The sequence below is a fragment of the Microtus pennsylvanicus genome, chromosome 14 (genome assembly GCF_037038515.1).
Source record: "Microtus pennsylvanicus isolate mMicPen1 chromosome 14, mMicPen1.hap1, whole genome shotgun sequence".
In the NCBI taxonomy this organism is placed as follows: domain Eukaryota; kingdom Metazoa; phylum Chordata; class Mammalia; order Rodentia; family Cricetidae; genus Microtus; species Microtus pennsylvanicus.
In genome coordinates, this window is record NC_134592.1 from 9,035,297 (window position 1) to 9,063,235 (window position 27,939).

Here is a 27,939-nt window from a genome sequence, read left to right on the forward strand (position 1 = left end):
TCTTCCAGCCACTCCAGTAGCTTTAACTGCCTGTTAATACGGCCAGGTATTGTGGTGCACGTCTTTGATCCCAGCACTCAGGAAGTAGAGGCAGGTGGATCTCTGTGAATTTGAGGACCAACATGGTCTACCTAACAAGTTCCAGAACAGTCATGGCTATGTGGTAAAACCCTGTCTCAAAAGAAATAATAATAACAACAACAACAATAATAATAACAACAACAATAATAATAATAGGTGCTTTTGGTATTCTGTGTTACAGCTGGGTAAACTGAGGCACTAGGGCTGCGGCACTAGGGTTAAGGCACACACAGAGGTGCTTGCTGGCAGAGCCTGGCTGAGCCTGGCCCATGTGCAGCTTTGCAAAACCTAGCTGGTAAGACGAAAGCCCGTTCTGCTGAGAGGCCATTCCCAGTCCCTGTGCTCCCTGCCTCGCACCCCCTCGGGCTGGGTAGCCATTTTTACACCTACTCCATTAGCATTCAGTCAGAATAGAAAATGCAGGAAACCTCACTTGCTCGTTTTTCCCACGGGATGCCAGAGTACGTGTGGCCCCTGCTTGTGTGATAATTACAGATAGAATGTACTTGAGAAGATGTTGCTTAGAAAATAAACTACGATTCGATTGGATAAGAAGTTTAGCCCCAAAGGTGCTCCTGACATGAGGGAGTGCTGAGGAACACACGGATTTCTTTTCAGGCGTGGCCATAGAGGAAAGGCAGTCTGTCAGTAGTGTGTGTTTGAGAGAAAAAAGGAGGCTGGGTCTGCATCTGCCCCCTTATATGACTTTTAGGACAGTCTTTTTCGTATCTCCAACCCTCAGTTTCTTCTCCTTTTGATTGACAGTGGAAAATGCCATCATGGAGGGTGGCTGTGATGATCTTGCATAGATAAAAGCACACCAAGTTCAAGAGGAGGGCTGAGCGTGAGGCCAGGGCTCTCTGGCTTAGTCATCCAGGAGAGCCGGTGGAGAGGCAGCAGCCTGCTGTTCCCCAGCACACGTGAAAGCAGCAGGGACTGAGAGCTGCCAGTGAGCAGCCCCAGCACCATAGCTGGAACTGGGTCCTCGTGACCTGGTCGGCCACCTGTTATCTCAGAACCACCTGAGTCAATCAATCCACTCGGAGGCTGCACAGAACGCAGGAGCTTCACCAGCAGACTGCAAAGAGGGAACTTCTCCTGGAAGAGCCAGGGAGCCTTTGATCTTGGTGAGAAACTGCCTTCTTCTATCTCCTCTATCTCTGGGTCTCCTATCTATAGGGAAGCTTGCTGGCCTGTGTTATCCATGCCCCCATCCCTCTGGCATTTATCATCCATACAGCCGCCTTGCTAGGCACTCACGTATATTCATGCTGGAACCTACTCATCCATCAGAACGACCCTCCATCCTTCCACTTCTCTCTTTTGCAAAGGGATCATACAAACCTGGGCTGGAGCCCCGGGTCCTGCTTACTAGCCGATCTTGGGCAAATCCTTGACCCCCTCTTCATCCTCTTATCTGTAAAATAATGAGCAATCAGATGTAGCTAGGACGGAGAATTAAAAGGGAGGTGGGCTGTCTAGTGTTTGGTCTCAGTAATTTGTTATGAAATGTTTGCATTTTCTTGTTTCTGCTACTGGGCTGGGAAGGATGCAGAGAGGAAAAAACACTGCGTTTTGCATGGCTTGTGGAGCTGATGTTTGAGAATTACCTGGGATGTTTTGGCTGTGGCCTGGGTACCTTGGGGAGTGGTCTGTCCTGGACACACAGCAGAGAGTGCCACCTAGTGGACCAGCACCCAGTGGGGGGTCCCGGGACCCTAGCCCCCTGGGCTACAGGCTGCCCTTGTTGAGATGTAGTACACGCTCTGTCTAAATCACTCAGGGGCCCTGGCCTGCCAGGCGCCTTTTGTTTTGTGGATGATGGCCAGCTCTGTCTTGTCTACGCAGTCCAACTCTTTCAGAGGTTTCCGTGAAAAACGCATAATTCAAGTAACAGCTGCTGGCTGCCATGTCTAATTTTTGTTTGATATGGGGCTGGGGGATATGTATGTACCTGTCTCCAATTTGCCTGACAGCCCTTGGAGGTACCCAGAATTGGGCCCATTTTCAGGGAGAAAACTGAGGCTTACTAAATTTGTACTTGGTTAAAGCGCTGAATTTCAAGCTGTACTTACCTTTGAGAACCCCACAGGCCCCTTGAAATTGCAGCAAGTACTTTGGGCAGAGATCAGAATAAGCCAATCATAAAAGAAATTTATGAGTCCTTCAGGAAGATTTGGACACTGCATAGAGGTTAGATGGCAGAAAAGAAAAGCCGTTAAGTGGTTAACTGAGATAATAGTATTAACACGTATTTTTATAAAAATCGGGGTAATGGATAGCATCTTTATGTTTTTATGAAGGGGGCAGCCCCTATTCAGAGATAAATATTCAAAGATACACAGAAGAGACAATGTGATCTCTAGAATTTGCCTCAAAACAGTCCAAGGCTGGGGACTGAGGCGGTGGGGAGCGAGGGAGGGTCCAGAGCTCAGATGCAGCACAAGGATAGATAGATTTCGTGGGCTCTGCATCTAGATGATGAAATTAAAAAAAAAGTTAAAACTGCGGTGTTTAAGAACACATTGCTTTCTCTGCTTGCGTTGTCTGAAAAATCTCCATAATAAATGCTGGCTTTCTTTTTTAGCAACAAGTGAAAATCAATGCTAGTCAGTAAGAAGTGGGGTCTAGGGAAACCCAAAGCTCAGAGGGGGCTTTGGGTCTAAGTTCAGTCTAGCAGAATGTTGTGGGGCTGGCTCACAGATATCTCCGAGTGGCAGAAGGATTGAAGAAACACTTACTACAAATTGGGTGGACAAAAGGGTAAGTGCCAGTGCTGGGGGGCACTGAGGAATAGGCACCCACCAGATGCACACCATCTAGCTCCCTCCTGGGCTGCTTGCACCCCCAGACCCTCCAGACCCCCACCAGATGCACACCATCTAGCTGCCTACTGGGCTGCTTGCACCCCCAGACCCTCCAGACACCCACCAGAGGCACACCATCTAGCTCTCTGCTGGCCTGCGTGCACCCCCAGACGCTGCAGACACCCACCAGATGCACACCACCCAGATGCACGCCATCTAGCTCCCCGCTGCCCCGCTTGCACCCCCAGACTCTCCCCTAGCTCTAAAGATCCACAGCATCTCTCTTGAAGGCAGAAACAGCAGCCTGCGTGCCCTCCTGCTGGGATGCTGTGATAGTTTAGTTAAGAGAACGGCACTGTCACCTGTCACACACAGTGAGTAACCAGCTCAGCCACACTGTCTAGTTTTCTATTTTGTTTTATTTTTAATTAAGCCTCCTTGGAAAGATAAGAATTGATGCTTTTCTCCCTCAAACTGCTTGCCAAGCTGTCACAGCTGCTTTCTTCCACACTCTCTTTGCTCTCACTCAAAGGACAGTAAACTGACTCACCTTGAAACCCCAAAACTGCCTGGTCCACTACCCCACTGTTCCCAGAACCCCCACTTTCCTGAAGCTCCTGCAACAGCCACAGGCTCTGGCCCCATCTTCGCTCTTCCCTTGGGTTTCCTGGGCGCCTGGCCACTGCGCACTCCCTGCAAGCTTTCTCCCTCATCTTTCATTCCTCACTCTGGGAAGCAAACACCGGACAGCTCCGACCCTCAGCAGCTTGCCCGCCGCAGCCCCGTCTGCATTGCAGCGCAGATCCTGTGAGGGAAAGGGGCCTCTTGAAGCCACCCTGGGACACTGTCACCCCCCTACCCGCCTGCTTCCTCTGCATCTGCTGTAATTAAAGCGCCGCCGCAGAAATCCAAAGCACAGGTCCCTCCTTTTCTTGCCTCCCCCTCCTCATTTAAGAATGCAAAAACTTGTAGCCCAGGCAGCCCCCTTGTGGCACTTGGGGGCGCCACAGACTCTTGGCTGGTGTCTGAAGATTTGGGACCATTTCCACTGCACCCTGAGTTGACACAAATCTTAAGTGGCTCAACTCCTATCCAAAGCAGAACTTTGCTCTCTGCTCCTTTGTAGGAGTCACCTCTCCCCTCCCCTCTCCTGTCCCCATCTGCATCACGCTCTGTAGGAAGGAGAGCAGCCTGAGTTCTCCTGTTCAACACAGCTCTGACAAGCAAACAGGTGTCTGGTAACAGCAGCCATCACCAGAAAAGGTTATGGGAGTGGGATCATCTCTTAAAATGATGCTTGGTGCCTCTCTCTACCACATAGGAGTGGAATTGTCTCTTAGAATGATGTTTGCTTTCTATTTCTCTCACACAGATGGCAAATTGAGATGAGAAAAGGTTCAGGGTCCCAGTTTATATCTGAGGAAGGGGCTTGGGGTCCCCCCGACCATAAGTGGTCAGTGTAGGGCACTTCCCTGAGATAAGGGGGCTGCATTAGGAGGTCTCTGTTCGCAGCTCTCAGCCCCAGACACTTGGAGATGACACTTTGCACCAGGAAGCTCACCAGAACCCGGGAACATTTGGATCTCTCTAGCTCGCCATCCACCCAAACAAATCCTAGCCCCCACTATGTCTGCAATTTGATTAAAGATAAGTAGGGGCCCTCTCCTCATCAGGTTAATAATATCATTTTCACAAGCCTCTTCTTATAGGTCCTTACACCTAATTTTGAACCTGCCCTTCAAACTGATTGGGCCACAAAAGAGCCGAGATCTCAAGTACACTGGGAGGTGCTTAAAACTAATCAATCCGTCCTCTGCCCATCCACATCACCCCCCCCAACACTCAGCACAGCCTCGCCAGTCAGTCTTCAGCAGCAGGGTGTGGTAGGGAGCCTGGGAGAGCCTTGGGTTTCATCCTGGCCGAACGTTACATCAGCTGGGAGACGGTGAGTATGGGACTTGGCCTTACTGTGCCTTAGCTTCTTCGTCAATCCAATACAGATCATGGACTCCTATTTGTGAGGTTCCCCATGTGAGTGCTAGACAGACATCCCAGTTCAAGGCTTCTTCCGGGGGCTCCATAAATCCCCACTGCTACCACCCGCCCTTGAGTGCATTCCTGTGTGGTAAACTCTTCCCTGTTTGTTTTCTCCTTCAGAATGATTGCAGTTCGAAGACAGGAAGCCGACTGACCGACCGACCGATCGACCGACCGACTGACTGACAGACCGAGCGATCGGCCGACCGGCCAACTGACATCATCACTTTAGCCCTAGCCTCGCGCTAGGGACGAAGGAGGTAAGTGTGTTGCAGTGTCTGGGAGTGTGAATGAGTGGAAAGTCAGCCCTTTCCCACCGTCTAGAGGATGCCCTGAGATTGCTGTTGTTTGTCCTCCCTAAACCTCCCTTTCTTAGTTGGCCCTTCAAAGGAGTGACAGGAAGGAAATGTCTTTCTCTGCCTTACTGCTTTCCCCAAATGCTGTTATCTACCATGCAAAGCTAGTAAATGCAGATGTGGGCTCTGCATGGCGTTCCTGCTGCCTGCTTCCATCTCCCGTGAGTTCCCCAGGCTAAGGGCTGCCTCTGACTGGCTTGATTTGTGCGATTAAGCCAGCAGAGGGGCCTCTGCCAGGAGATATTGCAGAGTGTATGCAGCGTGGGGTCTTGAAAGGCCAGCCTGTTTTCTCTCCTATGACACTTGTTACGTGTCGCCTTCCTCCCGGGTCCCACTGCCGACTCCACGAGCGTTTATGAAGTGTCTGGTGAAGGCTCAGCTACTCTCCTCTCTTTAAGTCCTCGCTTCAAGCCGGTGAGAGAAAAAACCTCTCATCTCCATTTCACAGGCAAAGCCCCTAGACTCTGAAAACTAAAGGGAATCGTGTGGTCTCACAACCGCAGAGTGAGAGTCAAGCCTAGCTGTGCAGAGTGAGAGCCCCCCAGCCCTGCTGCAGCTGCTTCTGCAGCTCCCACTTCTGCAGGGCAACCAGCCACCGTTCCATCAGGAAAAAAAAAAGCAGGGGGCTTTGCATTAAGAGGCTTCTCCCTAGCAACTGGTGAAGGGGCCATAAAAAGGGGGGAGAGAGAGAGGGGGAGAGAGGAGAGAGAGAGAGAGAGAGAGAGAGAGAGAGAGAGAGAGAGAGAGAGAGAGAGAGAAAGAGAGAGAGAGAGAGAGAGGAAAAAAATCAAGAGGGTTCAGAGCTGCTTAATAGCTACTGGCAGAGCAGCTGCCCCCCGAGGGGGGAGTACCATGTTCTCCCCCAGACTACTGGGAGAACAATAGGGCAAAGGGCTCTGCCCCAGGTGTAATGGACCAAGGGAAAAACACCCCCAGACAGGTGTAGAGGCCCCCAAACTTGTTCTCATGGTGGGTGGGGGTTTTGCTATTCAGCACAGCACAGGGAGGACCCTGAAGAGAGGGAGTTTGCCTCCCATAAAGACCTGAGGGCCACGGCACAAGCAGGCTGCTGTGGAGCTGCGGAGGCTGATGCAGCAGACAGGGGAGGGCTGAGAGGAGCGTCTCAGTGCGTGAGCCCCCAAGCAGCCTGCCGGGGAGAGGGAGCTCCCTGTTACTGGAGGCACCCGAGCAGAGAGGGAGGCCGGTACGTGGTGGGGAGGCTGCAGCAGTGTTTTCTAGCTGGCTAGCAGCCCAATGAGATAGGCTCTGGAAAAGCTCCCACGGGGCCGAGTCCTGAGCCAACAAGTGGGGCTGACTGGAGAAGAGCTGGCTGGGGTTGGGGTAAGGATGCGTGACCTCTGCTGTTAACCTTTGCCCTGACCTCGCCAAAGGTGAAATGGCAAAGGCACACTGATAGTTGGTGGTCAAACTGAGGCACTGAGGGAGAGGCGCTGAGACTGGGGGTGAGTGCTCTGGGAGAGTGGGGGATGGTGGGGGCTGCCCTGCAACTAAATCCCTGTTAAGGGAGGGCCACCTGGAGTGGCCAAGGGTCTTCTCTGCCTGATTTCAAGTCCAGGAGTGCTGGTCTAAGTCACCTGGAAAGGCAACAGCCTGGGAAAGGGAGTGGAGGGCATAGAAAGTGGGCTCCACCTGTTTGAGGTACCATTTGGTAATCGGAACGGCAGGCCTTTATCTGGAGGCTAGGCCCTAGCCACAGAGTTGGATAGATGCTGCAGCGTGGCCTGGGAAGTCGGGGGGGGGGGGGGCTTGTGAAATCACCCTACCCAGTGGTGGGACTAAGGAGCCTACACACTGATGGATGCAGCCCATGGCATTACAGTCGAGCACTGACTCTTCTGGCCTATTCCTGTGGGTTCATTGGGGACGGGGGGTGGGGGGGGTGGAGGGGGGAGTGAGTTGGGGCTTTTAGCAGAGGGACCTCTCAACCAGATAGACCTGCACTCGGCAGTTTCTATAGGAGTCTCCTGACATTGCTCCTAGTGTGCGAACTCCCTGTATGCACGTTATGTGTGAGTGTGTAAATTCCAGGGACAGCTGAAAGGCTGGCTGGGCTTTCTTGTCTGTGGAACAATCAGGATGAACTGGATAAACCTTGAGCAGGGTCACATCTCCATGGAGAAAAATATTTCAAAAGGAGCAGGGAAAAAGACTTTGAAAAATGACAGAATTATTTGAGCAAAGTCCCCCTCGTTTCTGCTGCCTGAGTGCCCAGCTCCCAAAAACCCTCATCTGGGGGCCCAAGCTCTCTGGGCTGCTCTGACCCGCCAAGCGGGGGCAGCATCGTGTTGCAGGTGAGCCAGCCAGAGGACAGATGGGCTGCCTGGCCACTTCTGGGTTAAGGCTGCAAGGCTTGAGAATGCAGTTTGCACTCGGGGAGCCTTGCTGTTGGGGTGTTTGGTTGTGGTACTGTTGTTCGGCTGTTGTTGTCTATTAAAGGATTTGTTTGTCACTCTGAAAGTGGACATTTGACATTCACATAGGTCACTGCCTGTGCAGTATTATGTGGGGAGGATTCCCTGTGGGATATGGATGAGGAGGAAGACGAGCACGCGCGCACACACATACTCTCTCTCTTTCCCTCCTTCTCTCCCTCTCTCTCTCTCTCTCTCTCTCTCTCTCTCTCTCTCTCTCTCTCTCGCTCAAACACACACACACTTTCTCTCGTTTTCCCTCACTCTCTCTTTCTCACACACTCTCTCTGACACACACTTTCCCTCCTCCCCTGCCTCTCTCTCTCTCTCTCTCTCTCTCTCTCTCTCTCTCTCTCTCTCTCTCTCTCTCACACACACACACACACACACACACACACACACGTTTGTGAATAAACATTTCTGGCTAGAGGGGACTGAAGACCCTGATGGGGCTCAGAAGAGATTCTCTGTTAAGAAAGTCACCCAAAGTCCAACCCGGGAGCTGGGGTCATAAGGCAATAAGCCCTTTAGCCCCTGCTGTGTGGGGAGGGGACACTCTGCTGGCGGCATCCGCTGATAACTCCTGTTGCTCAAGGCTCGGGGATAAAATACAGGCTTGAGGGAGTTGAGAAATGGGTTTCTGTGGAAAGCAGAGTCACACACGGAGGAGACGTCTGCTTGACCGGTGAAGAAGCCAAACAGTGGATAGAGGAGGCTTTGTGCAGGCAACCGAGGAGGGTCCCTTCTGTGTGAGAGGTGACAGGCAAGTCGCACTTTTCCCCAAACGCCCAGCACACAGATGGCTCAGGGGCAGCGCTGGGCTTTTTTGTGGTACTGGGAAGCTGAGCTTTGTGGGGGTCATAACCATCACTGGTTCTCTGGAACCATCCTTGCCAAAGGCTGTAAAATGGAAGCCTCTAAAGGCTGCCTGGGAGCAATCTGACTTCTTATATTTATTTATATGCAAATAAGATGCACTGTCCACCAAACTACAGGAGACCCAAGTTAGAGCAGTAAGGTAGCTAGCTGGGCTGGCCCCAGGTGTTGGGGAAGGGCACAGGGATCCCTTGGGAGGGTCTGCAAGGGTAAAGAGCCTGGGCAGGGGAGCCAGGAGGTTTTATGCATTCTGGGGACTTTTTTGTTTGCTTCTGTCAGTCTTGGTCACTGAAAAGGCAGGACTGCCCTGAAGAGGGAAGGCATGGGGCGGTGGCAGCCGCGGAGGCGGCTGCGGCGGCGGCGTGGCAGCGGAGCTGCGGCGGAGGGGGCGGGGGGCGGGGGTGAGGGGTCACAGGGACACCTGGCTGGCCTGGGCTGGGCTGGGCTGGGCAAGCTTGGGATTTTACTGGGTACCCTGCGTGTGTTACTGCAGCAGATTATTTATTTGAACTATTTTCTCACTGAATCTCAATGGGCCTGTGTGTGAGAGAGACGTTAAGGATTTTGAAAAAAAAAAAAAAGGAGGAACCAAAGCACAGAGACGCCTGTAAACTAGCTAAGGACACACAGCTTGGGTCTGTTCTGTAGCTGGATTAGAGCTGAGGATGGTTATTTGCAAGTCATGAGCCCACTCCCATGCCAGAAAAGAAAGGGCACTAAGCCCACTTCAGTCTGGACTCACAGACCAAGGCCTTTGTCCATAGAGGCACGGCTGACTCAAAGACAAACATGCGCACTCACAAACCTGTATGTTCCAGGTCAGGACGGCTCCAGCCACCACCTGCTCTTTCCCATGATTACATCCTGGGACAAGAAGGCAAGAAGCGAGCCGAAAGACAGATGTATCACTAGGCCACAGTTATGATGAAAAATTAATCACGAGACTCTCAACCCACAAGCATGGGAAGTGTGTGCGTGCGCACATGTGTGTAACAATACGCGTGCTGTATTGTGGCGATATGCAGACTCACCAGCACACGCAGCATGCAACGTGGCCCTCTGCCCACAGGGGTCTCAGAAGTCAGTCTCAGGAAACACACAAGGGGTTTCTGGAAGGGACAAAAGAACGGGTGATTGACATCTGATCCCTTCAGTAAATTACAGGGGGTAAGAAAGCAGCTTTAGAATAGGAAACCCTATGAGTTCCAGCGACCATGGTCTGAGGAATTTTAGACATTAGGGGTTTACTTTCTGCGGGGGGTGGGGGGAACGGCGAGGGGGACTGCGGGGGGGGGGGGTATGTCAAGGATATTCATCACCCTAAGCACAGTGAGGCCAGGATGGCCATAGGCTAAAAGAGCATGAGGTTAAGCCAGATGCTCAAAGGAATTCTGTATCAGGCTTTTTCCTTTCTCCTTTCCCTTTCCCCTTGGAAGACATTCCGGAAGCTGTGGGAAGTCAGCTAGAGGACTGGATTGGAAGGCGAGATGGTAATAAGGTGAAAATGGTATTTGAGAAAGATGGCTCAATGAACACAAATCTGTGCAAATCATTTATTCAGCAACCCCCCACACCCCGTCAAGGAGTTGGGGTAAACACACTCAGGGATGTGTTCACAAGCTTAGCTACCAGAATGTTCTCTGCGGTGCTATCAGCAATGGCATAAAATGAAAACAGCTTAGGTTTTTTTTTCAATCGGCCATCAGTTGAGCTGGCTCACGTTAATTAAAATGTGGGTATGTGGCATGCCCTTCTCGCTGATCCGTGTAGATACCACCTTTATTTATGTATTCATGGCTTTAGTTTTTAAATAATATAATGAGCAAGCGGGAACCCATGACCTGCCCTGATGAGTAGGGATTTGACCACACTTTTATCTGTGCACATCCTCTGGAGAAGAACAGTCCAGCTGGGGTTTTCAATAATAGAACACGGTCTAAGCCACGGCGTTGCATACATAGGCCGGAATATTAAACAGCTCTTAAAAAGAGGGAAACACCAGACCTATTGTCTTTTAATGGACCTCTGCATTTTACAAAGAACCAGATTAATCACGGTGCTTTGTTCATAGACACTCTCCTATCATTGGTCCAAGGCATACCGCCTTTTATTCTGCTAATGTATGCATTCGTATATTCATGTCTATTAGTGTCATAAATACTTGGGAGCTCACTCCCCATATCCAGAGAGCTCAGTAATTGCTTACACCTGCCACGATAAAGGACCCCAGATTTCAGAGTGGCAGTGAGACGGTTAAAGCAACTCCAGTGTGCACACCGTTCAGGAGTCTGAGGTGCTGGGTACCAGAAGGAAGGCTATGGATCTTTGTTATTGCCAAGCACATTCTGGAGGGAAGAGAAACAAGCTGATACAAAATGCAAAAGGAAAAACACTAGCTTTGAAATAGCCCCTGTACAAAAGGAACAAAGTCATCCACTCCGGGAGTGGGTTTATAGATGTAAGCAAAGGCACAGAAAAATGCAGGCACCTAGAAGGCCCATAGTCCCTAATTTGAGGAGGGGCTTGAGGGAGGGGCTAAGCGCTATGTGCACTTTGATTTTTACCAGCCCCTGGATTAATCAGCAGCACATTTCCTGTATAATTACAATAAATATTTAGTGTGGTAGCTTTTCCGTGGGTTTTTTTTTATTTGCTTGTTTAAAGGATTTTTTTATTATTGCTGGCTTTTACAAACCAAAACAAATTCAACAAGCATTTTAGTGGACAAATGACGAGCCACTTATAGGTGCCCAAAGCAAGCTCTGCAAACACAGAGACTCAAGGTTTATCTTTGTCTTTTCCTTTTTTTTTTTTTTCTTCTTTATGGGCTGTGACACTGAAGACCTAGCCCTGTGCAGCCTGTCAGTGACATGCAGCCGCAGGTGGGAGCCGAAAGCTATGACTTCACCTCCAGGGTCTCCCACCCTCAGTGTCTGCAATGTACCCATGGGGGAACATTTTCCTTTTTGGTCCTTAAGAGGCCCAGAAAGCTAATGCGCTGGCCCGCATTCTAGGGGATTAGCTGTATGGAATGAGAACTCCGAGGGAATGTGACTTGAGATAGATGTTGGCAAAGGGGACTTGGGCCTCTAGAGAAACGCAGACACAGCAGCCTGAGCTGGAGCCTGCTTGCTGGCAAAGAGCCGGGGCCTTGCTGCGTGCCCTGACAGTTTGACTCCCGAGCGGTACACACGGTTACCATGTACCTGCGGAAGTCTAACCTAGATGGTCCTACATAGGCACTGCTAACCCATTCAGGTAGTGCATGGCACCCTGAACTCCTCAGAAGCCCCCTTCTTTGCAAGGTACCCCGAGTTGCACTTGCGAACTAAGCCCCGGCTAGTGAGGCCCCTGCAGCTGTCACAGGCTGTCAGATTCTCAGAACACGCACAGGGCTGCGTGTGTGACAAAGATAATATGATTACACCCAAATCTTCAGAGAAATGCTTGAGGCTGAGAGACCCCTGAACAACAACAACAAAAATTAACCCTTTCTAAACTCAGCCATCTGAAACCCCATCCACCTTTGTTCTCGCAAAGCCGCTTTGTCGTTTACTGGGTTAACAGCCTCCTCTGAGGAAATGCAGACCAGTTTCCCACTGTGATTTTAGGCAGAGAAAAAAATCTAAGGTGAGTTAACTAGTCTTCTGCCTGCGGCCAGCCCTTAATTACCTCTGTCACACTTGAGGCTCTGCTATTTCATCCGCGGGATTTGTGGAGTGGGCACTGTACTGGTGAATACCTTAAGGTAAGAGGCAAGGATCTGCCTGCTTCATTTCGCATCTCAGAAATGCAAACTATTTTTAATGACAAATAAAAAACAAAAAAAACCAGTATCCAGACGGAACTCCCTACAGTTTTGCAGCCCAGGGTTACTTGCACGTGGACAAAGATAGCCTAAAGCCTGTGTAAACCCAGAAAACACCCGGAGGGGGGAGGGGGGGGCAAAGCTGTTTTCCCATTTGATCCTTCCCTCTGTTTTTCTCTTAACTCCAAAATGATGAGAAGGGCTTTCAAATGGGTGCACAGCAGGAAGGGCCTCCTAAAGGGGCACCTTTGCATGGGGCAAGGACTACCCACCTGGAAAGTGTTTTGTAGTCTGTTCTATTTCAGCTATCAAAATTTGGGCATTGCTGCCCCAATCTTACAGAAGGGGGAAGCAGCTATATTCAGGGTTCAAAGGTTAGCCAGCTCCTCAAAGGGCAAATTGTCCTCCCTGACCCTATGCAAGCCTCTCCACCCAACAGGGTGTCATAGTGGCCATCCCCACATCAGGTGGCAGGTATTAAAGCCTCCCTTGGGCAAACCCAGAGAGACAGGGGTACCAGTTTGTTAGGGTTGTGTTATCTCTACTCCTCTAGAGGGCCCCTTCTTCCAGAAAGAACAGAAAGTATAAGAAAAAAGTGCATACATGCCTGGTGGGGCTGTTGGCTCTCCGAGGTCATATAAGACAGGCCACCTTGGGAGGGACCAGGGCTCCCTCACGAATTACTGGCTCACTGCCCTCAGGGGGCAGTGAGCCCCAGCTGCAACAAAATGAAGGGCTTCGGTTAGTTCCATTCTGAAAAAATCTACAAATTTGCAAATTCTCAAACAGATGAGACTAAGGCAACAATTGCTGACCACCACCCCCATCAAAGAGGTCACTGTGGGCTGGATTCAGCATAAGGAAGAGGGGACCACCCTGGAAATCTTCCAGTAGTTGCCCCCTGTAGGAAAGGTCACTGGGAGAGGAAACTGAGTGCCAAACTCACATCAAATCTATTGTCTACTAGCTGGAGAAGAAAATAGGGGTCCTCTATGAGGAGATGGCTTGTCACATGCTCAGGAGCCCATGTCAAGGGCCAAAGCAGGACACACAAGTCCCAGGAATGGGTGTGGAAAAGCTGAGGCTCTGGCTAAGGCATGTCACGAACTAGGCTTTTGCTTGGTCTTCAACAGGACCGTCAGGCCCACACAAGTTAGCAAGCAGTATGACCCCAAGCCTCACGTTCTTCTCTTCCAAAATGAGAGCTTTAAAAAGTGATGCCTATATAGAGTATCCTAAGGAGTGAGAGAAGTCAAGTGTGCAAACACGCGCCAGACGTGACTGGCGAAAATATGCAAAGGGCAGAAAAAAAATGTTTTAAATCCGTAATTCTGTTCTGGGGAATAGGAGAAGGGACTAGGGAGTTACCACTAGATTTTTACCTCCATTGCTAAGAAAATCCATTCATCCAACAGCTTCGTGAAAGAAGGGAGGATCGAGTTCAGCAGGACCACAGGAGATCCACTTGGACACTTGCGGCCAAGGTAAGCAGGGGTAGGGGTTCCATGCTGGCCTCTGCCCAATAGAAAGGGAGAAACCTGGTCAATGAATAGGGTGTGGCCATGCTAAAGACTAAAGGTAAAAGGGTTAGCTTGGACATTTTCTGGGGTACCCAATACTTGAGCAGCTCTAATTAGTGGAGTCTCAGTCAGCTGTCTTATCCTGTCCTGTCCCTCCGCTGATACTAAATAGAGAAAATGGATTGGGAATGACAGCACAAGCCTTTTGGGGAGATGGAGGCAGACACTGGGGCCCCCACTTCTGTGTCTGGCTGCCTGTCAGACCAAGAGACTGACAGCATCAAGAGCATGGAATGAAGGCAGCCTTTGGCCACGAGGCCCTCCAGGTCCCCAAATGGCAACTGCCTGATCCTTCTTTGGGCACCTGTTTCTGCCTGTGCCATCCACCAGGGGAGGGGATAAACCTGGCTTTGAGCCCTGCTTCTGTCTCTGACTCTGCCTTCCTGGGTGCTGGATGTCAGCACCAAGTCTTCCAAAAGTCATTTTAACTCTACAGAGGGGTATGACACCCCCTCCAACGATGGCATTAAAACCAAGATAGAGTATAGCACTGGGCAGATTTCACTAGGATTGGAAAATTATAGCTATCCCTAAGTCTTCTGCATGGCCATACGCTGTCCCTTATAAAATAGTTACCAACCACTCTTTGCAATGGGTAAGAGTGGTTGTCGCTGGATTGGGTCTGCATTCTTGCCACTGATAACCAAGGGTCCTGGACAGCGGGTCCACCTGTTGACTCTGGTGTATTCTTTTCAATGCGGGGCTTGTTCCCATCATGGGGCTAATGGGAAAATTAAAGTTGACACTGCATGTGCAATTCTGTCTAATTCTTGACCCCTGCAATTAGAGTGGGTGTTCTAAAAGCAATAATCAGAAAAACCCGAGTAAGAAGAACAGACTCGGGCACAGTTTTGCACAGTTTACAAAGGGGAACACCTCCTTCCCTTTCTAAATGAGCAAAGTGGGGGTTGCAGGGCTGGCCATCCTCTCTCCTTGGCCCTAACCCTACCTCTCACAACCCTTAGGAAGAGGTCTTCCTGCCTTGAGGTCCCCACCTCCAAGATTTAACATACTCTCCCACGCCTACATCTGCAGCTGACAAGGTGCACCATGTAGCCTTATAGCAGCAGTGATGGCGAAGGAGCGAGCCAGAGGCAGGCAGGAGCTGTAAGGTCAAGGCAGGTGCCAGAAGAAGCCCATCTGTGTTTTCAACCATTGTGTAGACTGGGGGAGTTTTATTTAAACACAACTAGGACCCTAATTTCTGGGTGCGGCTATTAGAACTGAGGCAGAGCAGGAGTCCCTGGTCACTGTCTGCTCACTCAGACCCTACCTTTGCCTCCACAGCCTGGGCAGCCCCCCAGGCACCACTCAGAAACCCCGGAAGAAAGTAAGAAAGCCATGGGGAAACTGAGGGCCAGGAAAACAAGGTCACATGGAAAGTTGGGGCCCAGCAGGACTGGCAGCTGTACAAGCTCCATCCTTATCCAGGCTTCATCTCTGCCCACACGCCTTGAAAGGGAAGTTTAGGCAGGAGCAGCTGATTGGTTCTGCAATTGGGGCAACCCATAGAGGAAGGGTGTGCTCCTGCATGGCTCCACGGTCCTCCCAGAGTGGCATACTCTCCCCCTCCGTGGTTATTCTGGGAGAGTGATCCAGTTGTCCCCCAAGCTGCCATGGGCCAGGACACAGGGCTGGGTCAAGGGCACTACTCTGCCGCTGGATGGTTAGGCCCGCAACATGCCTGAGGGTCTTCTGCTGGAGGCTTCCCACCCTAGCAGGAAACCCCAGACTGAAAAGGTCTATCTACTTTCACTCTTTGCAAGCTGTCATGGGATTTTTCCCTTCAAAAAATACAGTTACCCCATCATGAAGATGAGGGGCTGATGATCAAGGATTTCCGTCTATACCACAGAGGAAGAAATTTTGCTTATTTTCCTGAGCAGAGAGGTGAAGGGTCTCCCCATCTCAGATGTCCAAGTCAGAGTGGAGTGGGAAGCAGAGATCTGGGGACAGGCTTGGTCCAGCCTGCTCCCTTGATATCCTAAGGCCACTGAGACCCTGACATCTGACAACAGCTCCTTGTGGGGCTTTGGGAAGTCCTACTCTCTTTCCCAGGAAGATGAATAAGAAGAAGGACCAACACACTCTTTTCTACCAGGGGAACCAAGGATCCTAAGGCTCTGCCTGCTAAGGACACATCTTGACCATGACATTTCTCTAACAAAATAAATGAATAACATAATTTGTGTCCCTCATTGTCCTTGAAAGTCTACTCCTATCCTGGTGCTGCACTTCCATTCATGGAACCAGACGGCCAGGGCAGTAGAGAAATAACTAAAAGATATTTATTCTGAGGCCACCTATCCTTTAAGCCTTGGTGGCTGTGTCCTTCACACTTAAGTGGCTCTGAGAGTCTCGGACAAGCCCAAAGTAACAGGGGTCCTCACATAATGTTCATCGTACAGCCAAGACCCCTGGGGTGACGGGGCAGGTCTCGGAGAGCCATGGCTGCCCTCAGCTCCTCTGCTTGACTTCCCCCTCCTCCTAGACTCCTGTGGGGGCTCCCACCCTCCTCCCCTGTCCTCACCTTTCCCCTATTTCCTCTGCCCCCGCCCCCCGGCCCATGCTCAACACTCAACTCTGCTCCTAAATATCTTTTCATCTCCTCTTCCAAGCTCTATTTTTAAAATCAGATTTCCTTTACTGTACAGGGAAAGGTATTCGCTGAGGGATTTGCCCCCCCCCCCGCTCCTCCCCCACTGAACCCTTCATAGATGCTCTGTGACAGCCCTGACCCCATGGGCCACTTGCTCAGAAGCAAGCAAGGAGCTGACCTGACCGAGTCTCGGGACACTAGCAGTGGTGAGACTGGGGTGTCTGTCTTGAGTGTTGTGGAATAGAGGGTTCCAACAAAGACCCAAAGAGTAGCTCCAACTCTAGGCATAAGATCCAGATTTTGATAGAAATTTCAAAATCAATATAGACAGACAGATAGATAGATAGATAGATAGATAGATAGATAGATACAGATACAGATACAGATACAGATATAGATATATGTAATGTTTGAGAGCAGACATTGAGATGAATCTGAAGGACTAAAGGCATGCAGGGTGGTCAGTGGAGAGCCAGACAGGGGAAGCCTAGGTGATCCCCCAGAGGCATCAGAGAATGAGAATGGCGTTCAGTATGCTCCATGACTACCCAGAGAGGTAGATCCCTGGGCTGGGTCACCTGGAGTAGAGGGTCCTTCCTCTTGCTACAGGAGAGCTTTAATGTACAGGGTACAGGGTTCGCCTCCTGGCTGCTGCTGTGAGGCTGCATGGTGGTACCCATCTCCAGTTCTCTGGGGTCCAAGCAGGATGCCTAAGGCAAAAAAGAATGAGAACAGACTGCTGGGTGAACTAATGGAATAAAGATCTGAAAAACACAGAGCTCTGGGAACACAAAGTCAAGATGAGTTTAGAATCGGGGACACGAAACTCAGTCTTTCTAGACAAACTAGGAAGGGCGTTACAGATGGTTAAATTTTTTTATTTCGTGCAAAACAATTTAAGGTCTAGATCTCCCAGAATACAGGGCGGTCTACATAATTTCAACACAAGATACGCTCACTCCAGGCTCCAGTCAGCACGGGGGCACTTGGATTTTATATCCTGGACATGAAATGTAAGTGGTTGGGAGCTGAGAATGCCCTGGTTAAATGAGAGTGTGGGACTTTTCAGCATTGCTGGAAGTGTGTGGAAAGATCTCGAGCGCGAGTACTGTAAATTGATTTGGGTTTCTGGGGTAGAAATCTGGACTTTATTTTGAAGGGTGGCAGAATCAAAATTTTCTATCACACTAAGGGCTTTGGGCTTCCGCCAAAAGGCTTTAAAAAAAACTTAATAGTGAGATTGTTTGCTTGTGGGAGATAAGCCTGGAGAAAGCATGATAAAACATATTTTATGGCTAACAGCTTTGGACTTTATTATTACAAGCAATGAGAAACACTGAGAAATCGTAAATAGGAAAGTTAACAGGCACACATTTAAGAATCATGCCCAAACATTCTGACTTTCTATGTTGAGGGCATGCCAAAGTTTGACTCGCAGGGCATGCCAAGGAGATATGATTAATGTTGACGCTGAGGAAAGGTTTTAATTAGAGGGCTGACATGGCCGAGATGGAGACTGTGCAGAGAAATTTGGAATTTATTTAGAAGCTCTGACGTGATGAGAGTTTTGCACATGCTTAAAAATTTGATTTATCCAATTCTAACGGAGTGACACGGTGAGGTTTTTTGTGTGTGATAGATATAACATAGCTCAGTTATGAAATCAAATGCTCGCTGTATGCCAAGAATCTGGACTTTTTATGTAGTGCAGAATTAAGATACATTGCAGTGTTCTTAAGGTGGAGTTATAAGCTCAGATTTAATGAACTGGGCAAAGATGTGTGAATTTTATTCTAAGGGATGACATATCAGAGTCTAATGTCACTCCAAAACGTTCGAATTTAAGCCAATAAACGGCTTAAAGTGTGATGGGGGAAGATTTGTTGGTCTTTTTAAAAAAAAAATTAGACTGGGCCGGAGGTAAGTGGACATGTTAAGATACTTCGTTGTCTGTTAAGAATTTGGGGCTTTGTGCTACAAAGAAACTTTGCAACGTTTTAAATCTGGGAGGGACTCCTTCCGGTTCATGAGTTCGGCGGAGAGGAGAGTGGTTAGATGTGACACAGGCATACATCGAGGACACTGTTGTATCCTGAGCAAGGGGTGAGACACCATTTTTAATCCTTTCATGTGGGGAGGGGGCTGCTTGGAATTTGGCAAAGGAAGGGTTGTAAGGAAGGAAATGGTCAAGAGTTTTGTCTCCAAAGGAATCTGATGATTTAAAACATGCTTTATGTTCAAGGTGTGTCGATTTGACATGTAATGTATGAATGAATGCCCACTGCCCCTCGGCGCAAGGGGCAGTGAGGCTTCTGTGCTGAGAGGCTGGGTCACCTACAGCATGGGCAGAGAAGTCAGACGACATTTATACAGCATGTCAGGTTTGGACACAGGCATGCAGGGAGTACACTGTCATGCCATGCTGAGGAATTTGGACTCCCTCCATGATGAGATTTTAGGGGGATGACATCATGAACTTCGTGTGTTGAACAGGCTCAGTCTGCTGAGAAATGGATGACTTTATGATCACTTTAAGACTTGGTCTCATAGGTAAGGCAGAGACATTGCAAGGCTGGAAGCAGAAGTTACAGGAGCCAGTGCGTGCGTGTTGCAAGAAATATGGGCTTTTGGTGATCATCTAAGAGCTTTGGCGTGAAGGCAGTCAAGGGTTTCTGGGGTGACCTATGAAATGTGGATTTTTGTATTGATTAAATCACATGGTTAAAAATCAGCAATTAAACCACATGGTTAAAAATTAATTTATGCTAAGCAACTGGAACTTCATAGTATAGATATGAAATGTGTATGTGTTAAATAGAAAATTGTAAGATAGATATTGTTTATCCTGCTAAAAGTTTAATTTCTGATATCCAGGCTTATTAAGATATTGAGAACATGAGATGTTTGGTTGAAAGGTGGAAAGGAGAGTCAATCGTTCATGTGATCAATTTTGTTAATCTCTTAAGTGTGGACTTTTTATTAAGCAGATGTTTCATCTAGTTTTATAATCGGATTGCTACAAATTTAAATTTTAAACCGTGAGCTTAAAGGGGAGACCTGCTGAGATTTTTTTATGCCTGACAGATGAACCTGTAGATGCATTAGTCAAATTTTACATTTCGCTAATAGTGCACGCCATGGAGAACTTTCATGAAGAGGAAATGAGCTGATTTATGTGAAATGCTGTGCATGTTTCTGAGATGGTTGTTTTACCTCATTTGTACAACAGGGTTAGAAACTGTGACCTCTCCCTCCAGGAATGACAAGTCCAACTTAGGCATTGTGCTAAAGCCTTTTTAATTTTAGGCAGAGAAGGGTTTTTGGTTAAGTTTACATGTCGGATGTGTTTATACAAAAGGTTTGGATTTAATATTGCAGACAGTAAATAACCAGAGAGAGGCTTTAATCAGAGGGCTTGCATGATCAAATGTAAGTGCCATGCTAACAAGGGGATGTCTAATTCTGAGAACCTGCAGATCCAAATGCTTTATCTGGCTGGAAGGTAGGAATTTGAGCCAATGGGAATTTTACATAGAGAACAGCAAGGAGATTTTTGTTTATATTTGGCTTTTTGGGTTCATTTTGTTTTTTGTTTTTTTTTTTTTTTTTGGTTTGGGCTTTTATTGTTGTTGTTATTGTTGTTTGGGTTTTTTTTGTGTATGCTTTTTGATAGGTCAGCCTAGCCCTCAAAAGGAAAATTGAGAACAGAGGTGTCAAATTTATAAAGACAATAGCTTTACGGCTGGGGTAGTGAATAGTTTCATTTGTTTTGCAAACCAATACATCCCTTTAAATTCAATTTCTGTGCACTAAATCCTCCCACGGCTAGATTTTCAAAAATTCCAGGACAAACAGATTTCAAAGGTCCCGTGCCCTCCTCTCACCCAGCTTTGTACCTCTGTTGGATACACTCCTGTAGCGGAGGAGATCAGCAGTGACAGAGAAAAGGGAGTGCTTGTAGGAATGAAAAGACTGTTCCTGCCTGAGCAAAGGGGAAACTTGGAGAGATGGGATCCGAGAGGCACGCAGAAATGTTTGCATGGACAGAATTGAGGCCAGATGTTTGAAGCTCCAGGAGCCCAGCAGACCAGGGCAATCCTGGGAGGGTCGATTTTAAGAGAGGCTGGGAAGGGTGGTGTTTGGAAACCTCCAGCTCAGCGCTGGAGAGAGCGTGACTTTGGATGGAAATCAAATTGAGAACAAAAAATCCACCCCATCCCACCCACCCCCCAAAGTATAACCTAGGAAAAAGCAACAAAAGTGCGAGTTTTCAGCACACAGTAGGCATTTTATAAACATTTATGGGGAGAAAATTAAGAGCAAAAGTCACACTCTCTCCCACTTATCTCAGCTTGGAGCCTGGAGGAGGAAATAAGAGCTATTTTGGCTGCTGACCCAACAGGCAGGAGAGCGGCCAAGTGCCCGATTTCTCCTCTTTCCCCAGAGTTGGTGAGACAGCAAGCATCTCCCTGCAGGATCCCGCCCCGAGCAAGCATGCTCCAGACCACCACGCCTGCCAGCAGTGGCTTCGAGTGGCATTGAGATGTGACCTTATGACTTTCGGATGACTAGAGACAGGAAGGGAAACTGACCAGGCATGGGTGCCAGGGCAAAATGGGCCAGAAGTGTGCCCTGCCAGGTGCTTGCTTGCCACGGAGGACGCACTGGGCCTGTTGCTCCACAAAATTTATGGACTGTGAATTTCTCATTCCAGTGGAGGAAGGAGGCAGGCGGGGCAGTTAGACTCCGCCTGGGAGGCAGGTCAGGGGTTGAGTCTCCCCTCCAGAGGTGCCCCAAGTGACCAGAGGAGGAGGCTGTATTGAATGCAGGGAGAATTTCTCTGGTTTCCCTCTGATTCTAATTACTTGGGCATCTGCTTTGTCCTTGAGAATCTGACCCTGACATCTTGAGACCCTAAATTGCTACTTTTCCTCCTGCTTTTATCCCTTTCTGCCCCTAGGTTCTGATCTCCACGGTTGCGGTCTCTGACCACACTCATCACAACCTTACCTGTCCTCAGAGCTCAGTCCTTTCCAACCGACGACATGATGGAACCCTCTGAAGACTCATTTGAGACGATGATGGAGCTTAAGAATCCATCATCAAAACAAATGGAGTCCTCCGAGGGCTCATCCAACACCGTTGAAGAGACACCAGGCAGCAGCGGGGCACAGGCGCAGGCAGAGGCGGGCTCAGACAATGGCCCCGTCCAGGAGGGAGAAGAGCCACCCAGTGGCCCAGTCCAGGAGGGAGAAGAGCCACCCAGTGGCCCAGTCCAGGAGGGAGAAGAGCCACCCAGTGGCCCCGTCCAGGAGGGAGAAGAGCCATCCAGTGGCCCCGTCCAGGAGGGAGAAGAGCCACCCAGTGGCCCCGTCCAGGAGGGAGAAGAGCCACCCAGTGGCCTTGTCCAGGAGGGAGAAGAGCCACCCAGTGGCCCCGTCCAGGAGGGAGAAGAGCCATCCAGTGGCCCAGTCCAGGAGGGAGAAGAGCCATCCAGTGACCCCGTCCAGGAGGGAGAAGAGCCACCCAGTGACCCCGTCCAGGAGGGAGAAGAGCCATCCAGTGGCCCCGTCCAGGAGGGAGAAGAGCCACCCAGTCACCCCGTGGAGGAGGGAGAAGAGCCATCCAGTGGCCCAGTCCAGGAGGGAGAAGAGCCATCCAGTGACCCTGTCCAGGAGGGAGAAGAGCCACCCAGTGACCCCGTCGAGGAGGGAGAAGAGCCATCCAGTGGCCCAGTCCAGGAGGGAGAAGAGCCACCCAGTCACCTCGTGGAGGAGGGAGAAGAGCCACCCAGTGGCCCAGTCCAGGAGGGAGAAGAGCCACCCAGTGGCCCCGTCCAGGAGGGAGAAGAGCCACCCAGTGGCCCCGTCCAGGAGGGAGAAGAGCCACCCAGTGACCCCGTCGAGGAGGGAGAAGAGCCATCCAGTGGCCCCGTCCAGGAGGGAGAAGAGCCACCCAGTGGCCCCGTCCAGGAGGGAGAAGAGCCACCCAGTGGCCTTGTCCAGGAGGGAGAAGAGCCACCCAGTGGCCCCGTCCAGGAGGGAGAAGAGCAGTCCAGTAGCCCTGTCCAGGAGGGAGAAGAGCCACCCAGTGACCCCGTCGAGGAGGGAGAAGAGCCACCCAGTGACCCCGTCGAGGAGGGAGAAGAGCCATCCAGTGGCTCAGTCCAGGAGGGAGAAGAGCCATCCAGTGGCTCCGTCCAGGAAATGCAAGAGCTGCCCACTGATGAAGAGCTATCCAGTTACTCATATGAGGAAAGCGAGTATTCATACAGTGACGAAGACCTGGACAGGACCTACTATAGTTCAGATCCACTCAGTGAGGCAACTGATGGCATAGATTCCATGTATGGGAGCCAGGCAAATTACGAGACTGACCTGGAAGATGGAAGTGGGGAGCTTGAAGGAGAGGGTCAGCCCAGGAGCTCTCCGGAAGAAGTCATGGCCACGATGGGGACCATCATCTCCATGTTCCTCCGAATGCAAGATGTCAGACAACAGCACATAGTGACAGAGGAGATCTTGATACAAGCCATGGAGGATGGCCAGCTGCCCACCATCAGGCGCTTCTCTGGAGATCGAAGAGATTACCATGAGTTCCTCATGCTCTGCCAGATGACCATGCAGAGCCATGCATCTATGTTCTACAATGACAACCTGCGAGTTAAGTTTGTCATGCGCCATATGTCTGGCCTAGCCTTGGAGTGGGCCAATGCCCTGGTAGAGGAGAACAGCCCCCTCATAAACGACTACGAGGGCTTCCTGCAGGCCATGTCAGATATGTTCGAGTACCGGCAGACGCTACGTGTGGCAGAAGACGCCATGTTCAAACTCAGGCAAGGGAACCGCAGTGTGGCCGATTACATTAATGAGTTCCAGAGTCTGGTACCCACCTTGGGCTGGCCAGATGAAGTCCTGCAGGCCCACCTGTGCCATGGGCTCAACGAAGACATCAGGCACTATCTGTTCCGGATCCCTCAGCCGAATTCCCTGAAGAATCTGATGGTGGTCGTCCTGCAAATTGAAGACAAGCTGGCAGAGAGGAGAGCAGTGCTCAGGCTGCCCCCCGAGTCTCGCCCAAGGAACATGACCTGGATCGACTCACCTGCCCCAGAGAAGTGGCGGGTGAGCAGCTGGCTGTCCCATACGTACCATCCAGACATCGACCGTGCCAACCTCTTCCTGCTGCTCATGGTGAGGGTGAGCCCCTACCACAGCGTCGCGGTACAGGCTCTGGTGGACTCTGGAGCAGAAGGGAACTACATGGATGAGAAGTTTGCCCAAGAACACTATGTGGAGCTCTATGAGAAACCCTATCCACAGGCAATCCAAACCATGGATGGCTCCCTGATTGGCAACGAACCCATCTGGTTGTACACTGAACCCCTGATGTGCATCCAACAGAACCATTATGAGTACATTGAATTTGACATCGTACCTTCGCCCCAGTACTCTGTGATCTTAGGCATCAAGTGGCTCCGAACCCATGCACCTGACGTCGACTGGACCAGAGGCCGTTGCACCTTCCACTCTCCCTACTGCCTGAAGAATTGCTTCCACCCACCCCCACCATGCATCGCACTGGAGAAATACAGCGTGAGCCTGCTACCCGGATTGCCACACTCGTACTCAGACCTGGCCGACGTGTTTAACCCGAAGGAAGCAGATGATGAGACTTCCGACCAGCCAAGCTCAGACGGATCCGATGATCTTTCTGAATCAGAGCCCTCTGAGCTTCAGCAGGCTGGAGACAGTGATCGAAACGACGTCTTTTATGAGTCTCCTTCCAAGGTGCCTTGGGAATCTGTGGCAGCCAGGATGCAACAAAAAGCCAGGCAGCAAGAGGAATACTGGATTTTGTATGACATGCTGACGGACAGACAGGACTACGTACAGATGATGCCAGAACTCTTTGACCAATTACATGGAGCTGCATGGTTCACAAAACTGGAGCTGCGTAGGAACATTAAGGGAATCAATGAGACCTATAGCGTCTCACACACAGAAGACACATGGAAAGCAACATTTGGTTTGACTGATCACCAGATAAGATGCTACCGGCCCTTCACATTGTGCTCATTTGCCGACGAATCTGATAATGAGATTCACTCTATCCTAAAAGACATCCTAGGCTTCTACGTGATTTGCCGTGGCAAAGAAGTCCTGATCTACTCAATGACCCAGGAGGAACACCACGAGCATGTCCGCCAAGTTCTGCTTCGCTTTCGCCATAACAATGTCTACTGCTCACTGGACAGAAGCCAGTTCCATCGCCAGACAGCAGAAATTATGGGCTTCGCACTATTCCCCAAAGGGGTGAAACTCAACAAGACCCTCATGAATCTCATTACGGGGTGCCCTGCCCCTGGAAACAGGAGGTGCCTCCAAGCCATTATCGAACTCGTGTATCCCTACCGCCACTTTGTGGAGCACTTCGCCGTCATCGCAGAGCCCCTGGTGAGGCAGCTGCTAAGTTCGGCGCCCTTCTACTGGGGAGAAGAGGAGCAGGAGGCTTTGGAATGCCTGAAGAGGGCTTTCCGCAAGGCACCCATTCTCTACCACCCAAAGCCTCAGAACCCATTCTACTTGGAAACAGGCATCACTGGGTCATCCCTGTATGCCTCCCTGATCCAAACTGATGAAGAAACCGGCAAGAAAGCTACCTGCGCTTTCTACTCACGAAAACTCTCCCCAATGGAGGTGGATTACCCTCAAGTGGAGCTGAGGATCCTTCCAATTCGGGCTTCCTTCATGGTGTGGAGCCGCTACCTGGAGAACACCGAGGAGCCCATCATGATCCTTCTCAACACAGAGGATCTAGCCTCTCTGAATAATGACAGGCTCACCGTACTTCTCCCCGGGCATTGGGTCTTCTTCTTCTCTCACTTCCATTTTGATGTAATGGAGTTGCCTGATCAAGATGACACCCGAGCCCTGTCCTATAGGAGAAGTCAAAATCAGAGAGGCTTCAGGGGCAGGGTTTTGCGGCCACTGCTGCTGCTTGCCCTGAGGGGAGGTCAAAGGGATCCATCCTCTGATTCCCAGTCCGAAGACAGTGAAGACGAGTCAGATCAAGAGTCGGCGGAGTTGAATCGGCAGAGCCTGGTGCAGGAGGTACTGTCCGCCATCCCAATAGAGCAGATTTTCAACAGCTTCCTGGCCCAAATCAATATGGCCCAGGTCCGGGCCTTCGTCTACAACTTCTTCTATTGCCTGCTCCGCTGGAAGAGTGTCGTGAGTGTGGCAGCTCTCCTGGTGATAATGAGGGTGAAGCGGCAACAAGTCTCTCTGCTGCGTGCCCCCACTCTGGAGGTGGAGTACCCTCCGCCCCGAAACACACTCCGACTCATCCTGGACTCGAGCCTCATTGCAGGTAGTGGCATGGTCACAGCTCTTATTCAGTTGTTCAGCCAGATGCCCCCTCTTCTGGGTGCCAACACCATTCCCGCTCGACAGTTGGCCGAAATGTTCATACGGCCCAGGTGCTGGCAGCGTAATGCTCTGCATTCCCAGCCCCCACGGGGCCTGCGATTCACCCCTGGGTTCTGGTTCACCCTGTGTCACTTCTTCGGGATCAGAGCCAACCCTGAGGAGGACGTCTTCCCTGGCCCGCACGAGCGCCGATACTTGGAGCTGCACGTCGTTGGTGATGAAGATGTCGTCTTGCGAGAAGCCCTGCAAGACGACCTGCAACGTTACCGTCAGTGTGGCCTGCATGACGGCCTGCAAGACACCTCGCAGGACGCGCAGGACAACGACGTGCAAGAAGCCCTGCTTGGTGACCAAGAAGCGGTCACCTTCCGCCCACAAGATCTGTTGGACCCAGAGGTCCTAGCTTTCCTCAACAACCGCCTACTCTACATTCTGGGTGCCGATGGCCGACTTACTCTGATCAGCAGAGACGAAGTGGCCCAGGCCCTCACACGATTCCTGATCATGGCCTCCAGAATAAGACCGCCTCCTCCACCCAGCAACACACTATCTTCATCAGATGATGAACTTGACTGAAACACAACAAAGACTCTGCCATCCTTCCTTGTGCCTCAGCCAGCTTCGCTTAAATCCAGTGCCCCTTCTTGCCACTCCTGACCCAAGGGGAACCCATTTGTGAAGGGCCACGACTTCAACTCAACCAGCAACATCATCTCTGCTAAAGGACTAGTCGACTACCAGCGTTCCAGAACCAGCTAAGACTGTGTATGCAACCCTGTCCAAACTGTCCAAGACTGTGCAAACCTGTCCTCACTCTCCAAGACTGCGCAACCCTATCCTAGCTGTCCGGGTCCCAAGCCCACAGCAGAGAGTGAGAGCAATGAGAGGAGGAAGCAGTGATGAGCAACAATGACCCTGTCACCCCAGGCCAGATGCAGAGCAGGCACAGCAGGCACAGCCAAGCAAGCAAATGCCAGAACCCCCCACCACCACCCGAGTGGCGTGTGGCCACCTGTGCATCCTGGGACACTGACCTCGGGTGCTCCACTGACTTATACCTCCACACCGGTGTTCCAACTCCCCTGAGCCCCACCTCTACCCGCTCCCAGCCTCCCGAGGTACTGCAGCCCACCCAGCAAGCAAGTCCACCCCACACTACCCATCTGATCTGGCTCCCCTGACACTTCAGCTGACCCTGAACTCTGAACTCTGACCTTACCTGAGCAGAGCTGCTCAATGGGGCATCTGACGTACCAGTGTGACTTACCTGATAGACTTGTCCACCTTGAAGGTCCCTGAGACTCAGGGGACACCAAAAAAAAAGGTGGTACCACCAAATGGGGCTCCCTTTTCCAAAACTGAAAACTGGACAGTGCAGGGGCCAGAGACCCCACATAAAGAAAGGAGCCCCCAAGGACACTGGTGAAGCCCCGGACACCCAGCCCACTGTGCCTATGAACCAAGAGTGCTCTGAGCAGACCCACTGCTCTCTGTGATGGGAAAGAGCTCCTTCCCATATTTTCACATCCCACTTCTGCTTTTGTCCCACAAATAAAGAGAATAAAAGATGATCTGGCTTTGTGCTTTGTTCTAAAAGGGAGGGGGTGATAGCGAGAGATAGGTTTGAGGAACAGTGAGCATGGGGGCAGAAAGGATGGAGTCAGCCGAGAGGGATGAGGGTGGGCCAGTATAAGGGGGGGAGGGGCATGGACAGGAGGGCTTGACTCACCCCTAAACAGCTCATGGAGACACAGAGCAACAGGTCTCCCTTCTTCTCCTAGAGCGAGGGAAACCACTCCACTCTCACCCCCTCAAGCTCATTTCAAGGGGAAATACACATGGGAAGGAGGCATGGGGGCTCATAGGGGCAGAGGGAAGGTACCCCAAAATCCAAGTCTTCCTTGAGTCATATGACAAATGAGAAGCACTCAG

At 50.6% G+C, this 27,939-nt stretch overlaps 1 protein-coding gene, 1 long non-coding RNA gene and 1 other non-coding gene across 3 annotated transcripts in view; 1 reads left to right on the forward strand and 2 right to left on the reverse strand.

Moving 5' to 3' along the window:
- Positions 1-5,078, reverse strand: part of LOC142835168 (uncharacterized) — a 51,324-nt gene extending 46,246 nt beyond the window's left edge. Inside the window, exon 1 of the long non-coding RNA XR_012907760.1 lies at positions 1,426-5,078. This is a non-coding gene — a long non-coding RNA (uncharacterized LOC142835168). The remainder of the gene's footprint in view (positions 1-1,425) is intronic.
- Positions 953-27,556, forward strand: Rtl1 (retrotransposon Gag like 1). Its single transcript, XM_075948459.1, has 4 exons — positions 953-1,208; positions 5,046-5,185; positions 13,813-13,881; positions 21,537-27,556. The coding sequence occupies exon 4, from the start codon at positions 21,622-21,624 to the stop codon at positions 26,581-26,583; it is 4,962 nt and encodes a 1,653-aa protein (XP_075804574.1). The 5' UTR covers positions 953-1,208; positions 5,046-5,185; positions 13,813-13,881; positions 21,537-21,621; the 3' UTR covers positions 26,584-27,556.
- LOC142835418 (small nucleolar RNA SNORD112) lies at positions 10,606-10,682 on the reverse strand. The gene has a single exon (XR_012907847.1). It is a non-coding gene; the product is annotated as a small nucleolar RNA SNORD112 (small nucleolar RNA).
- Positions 27,557-27,939: the final 383 nt, after the last annotated feature.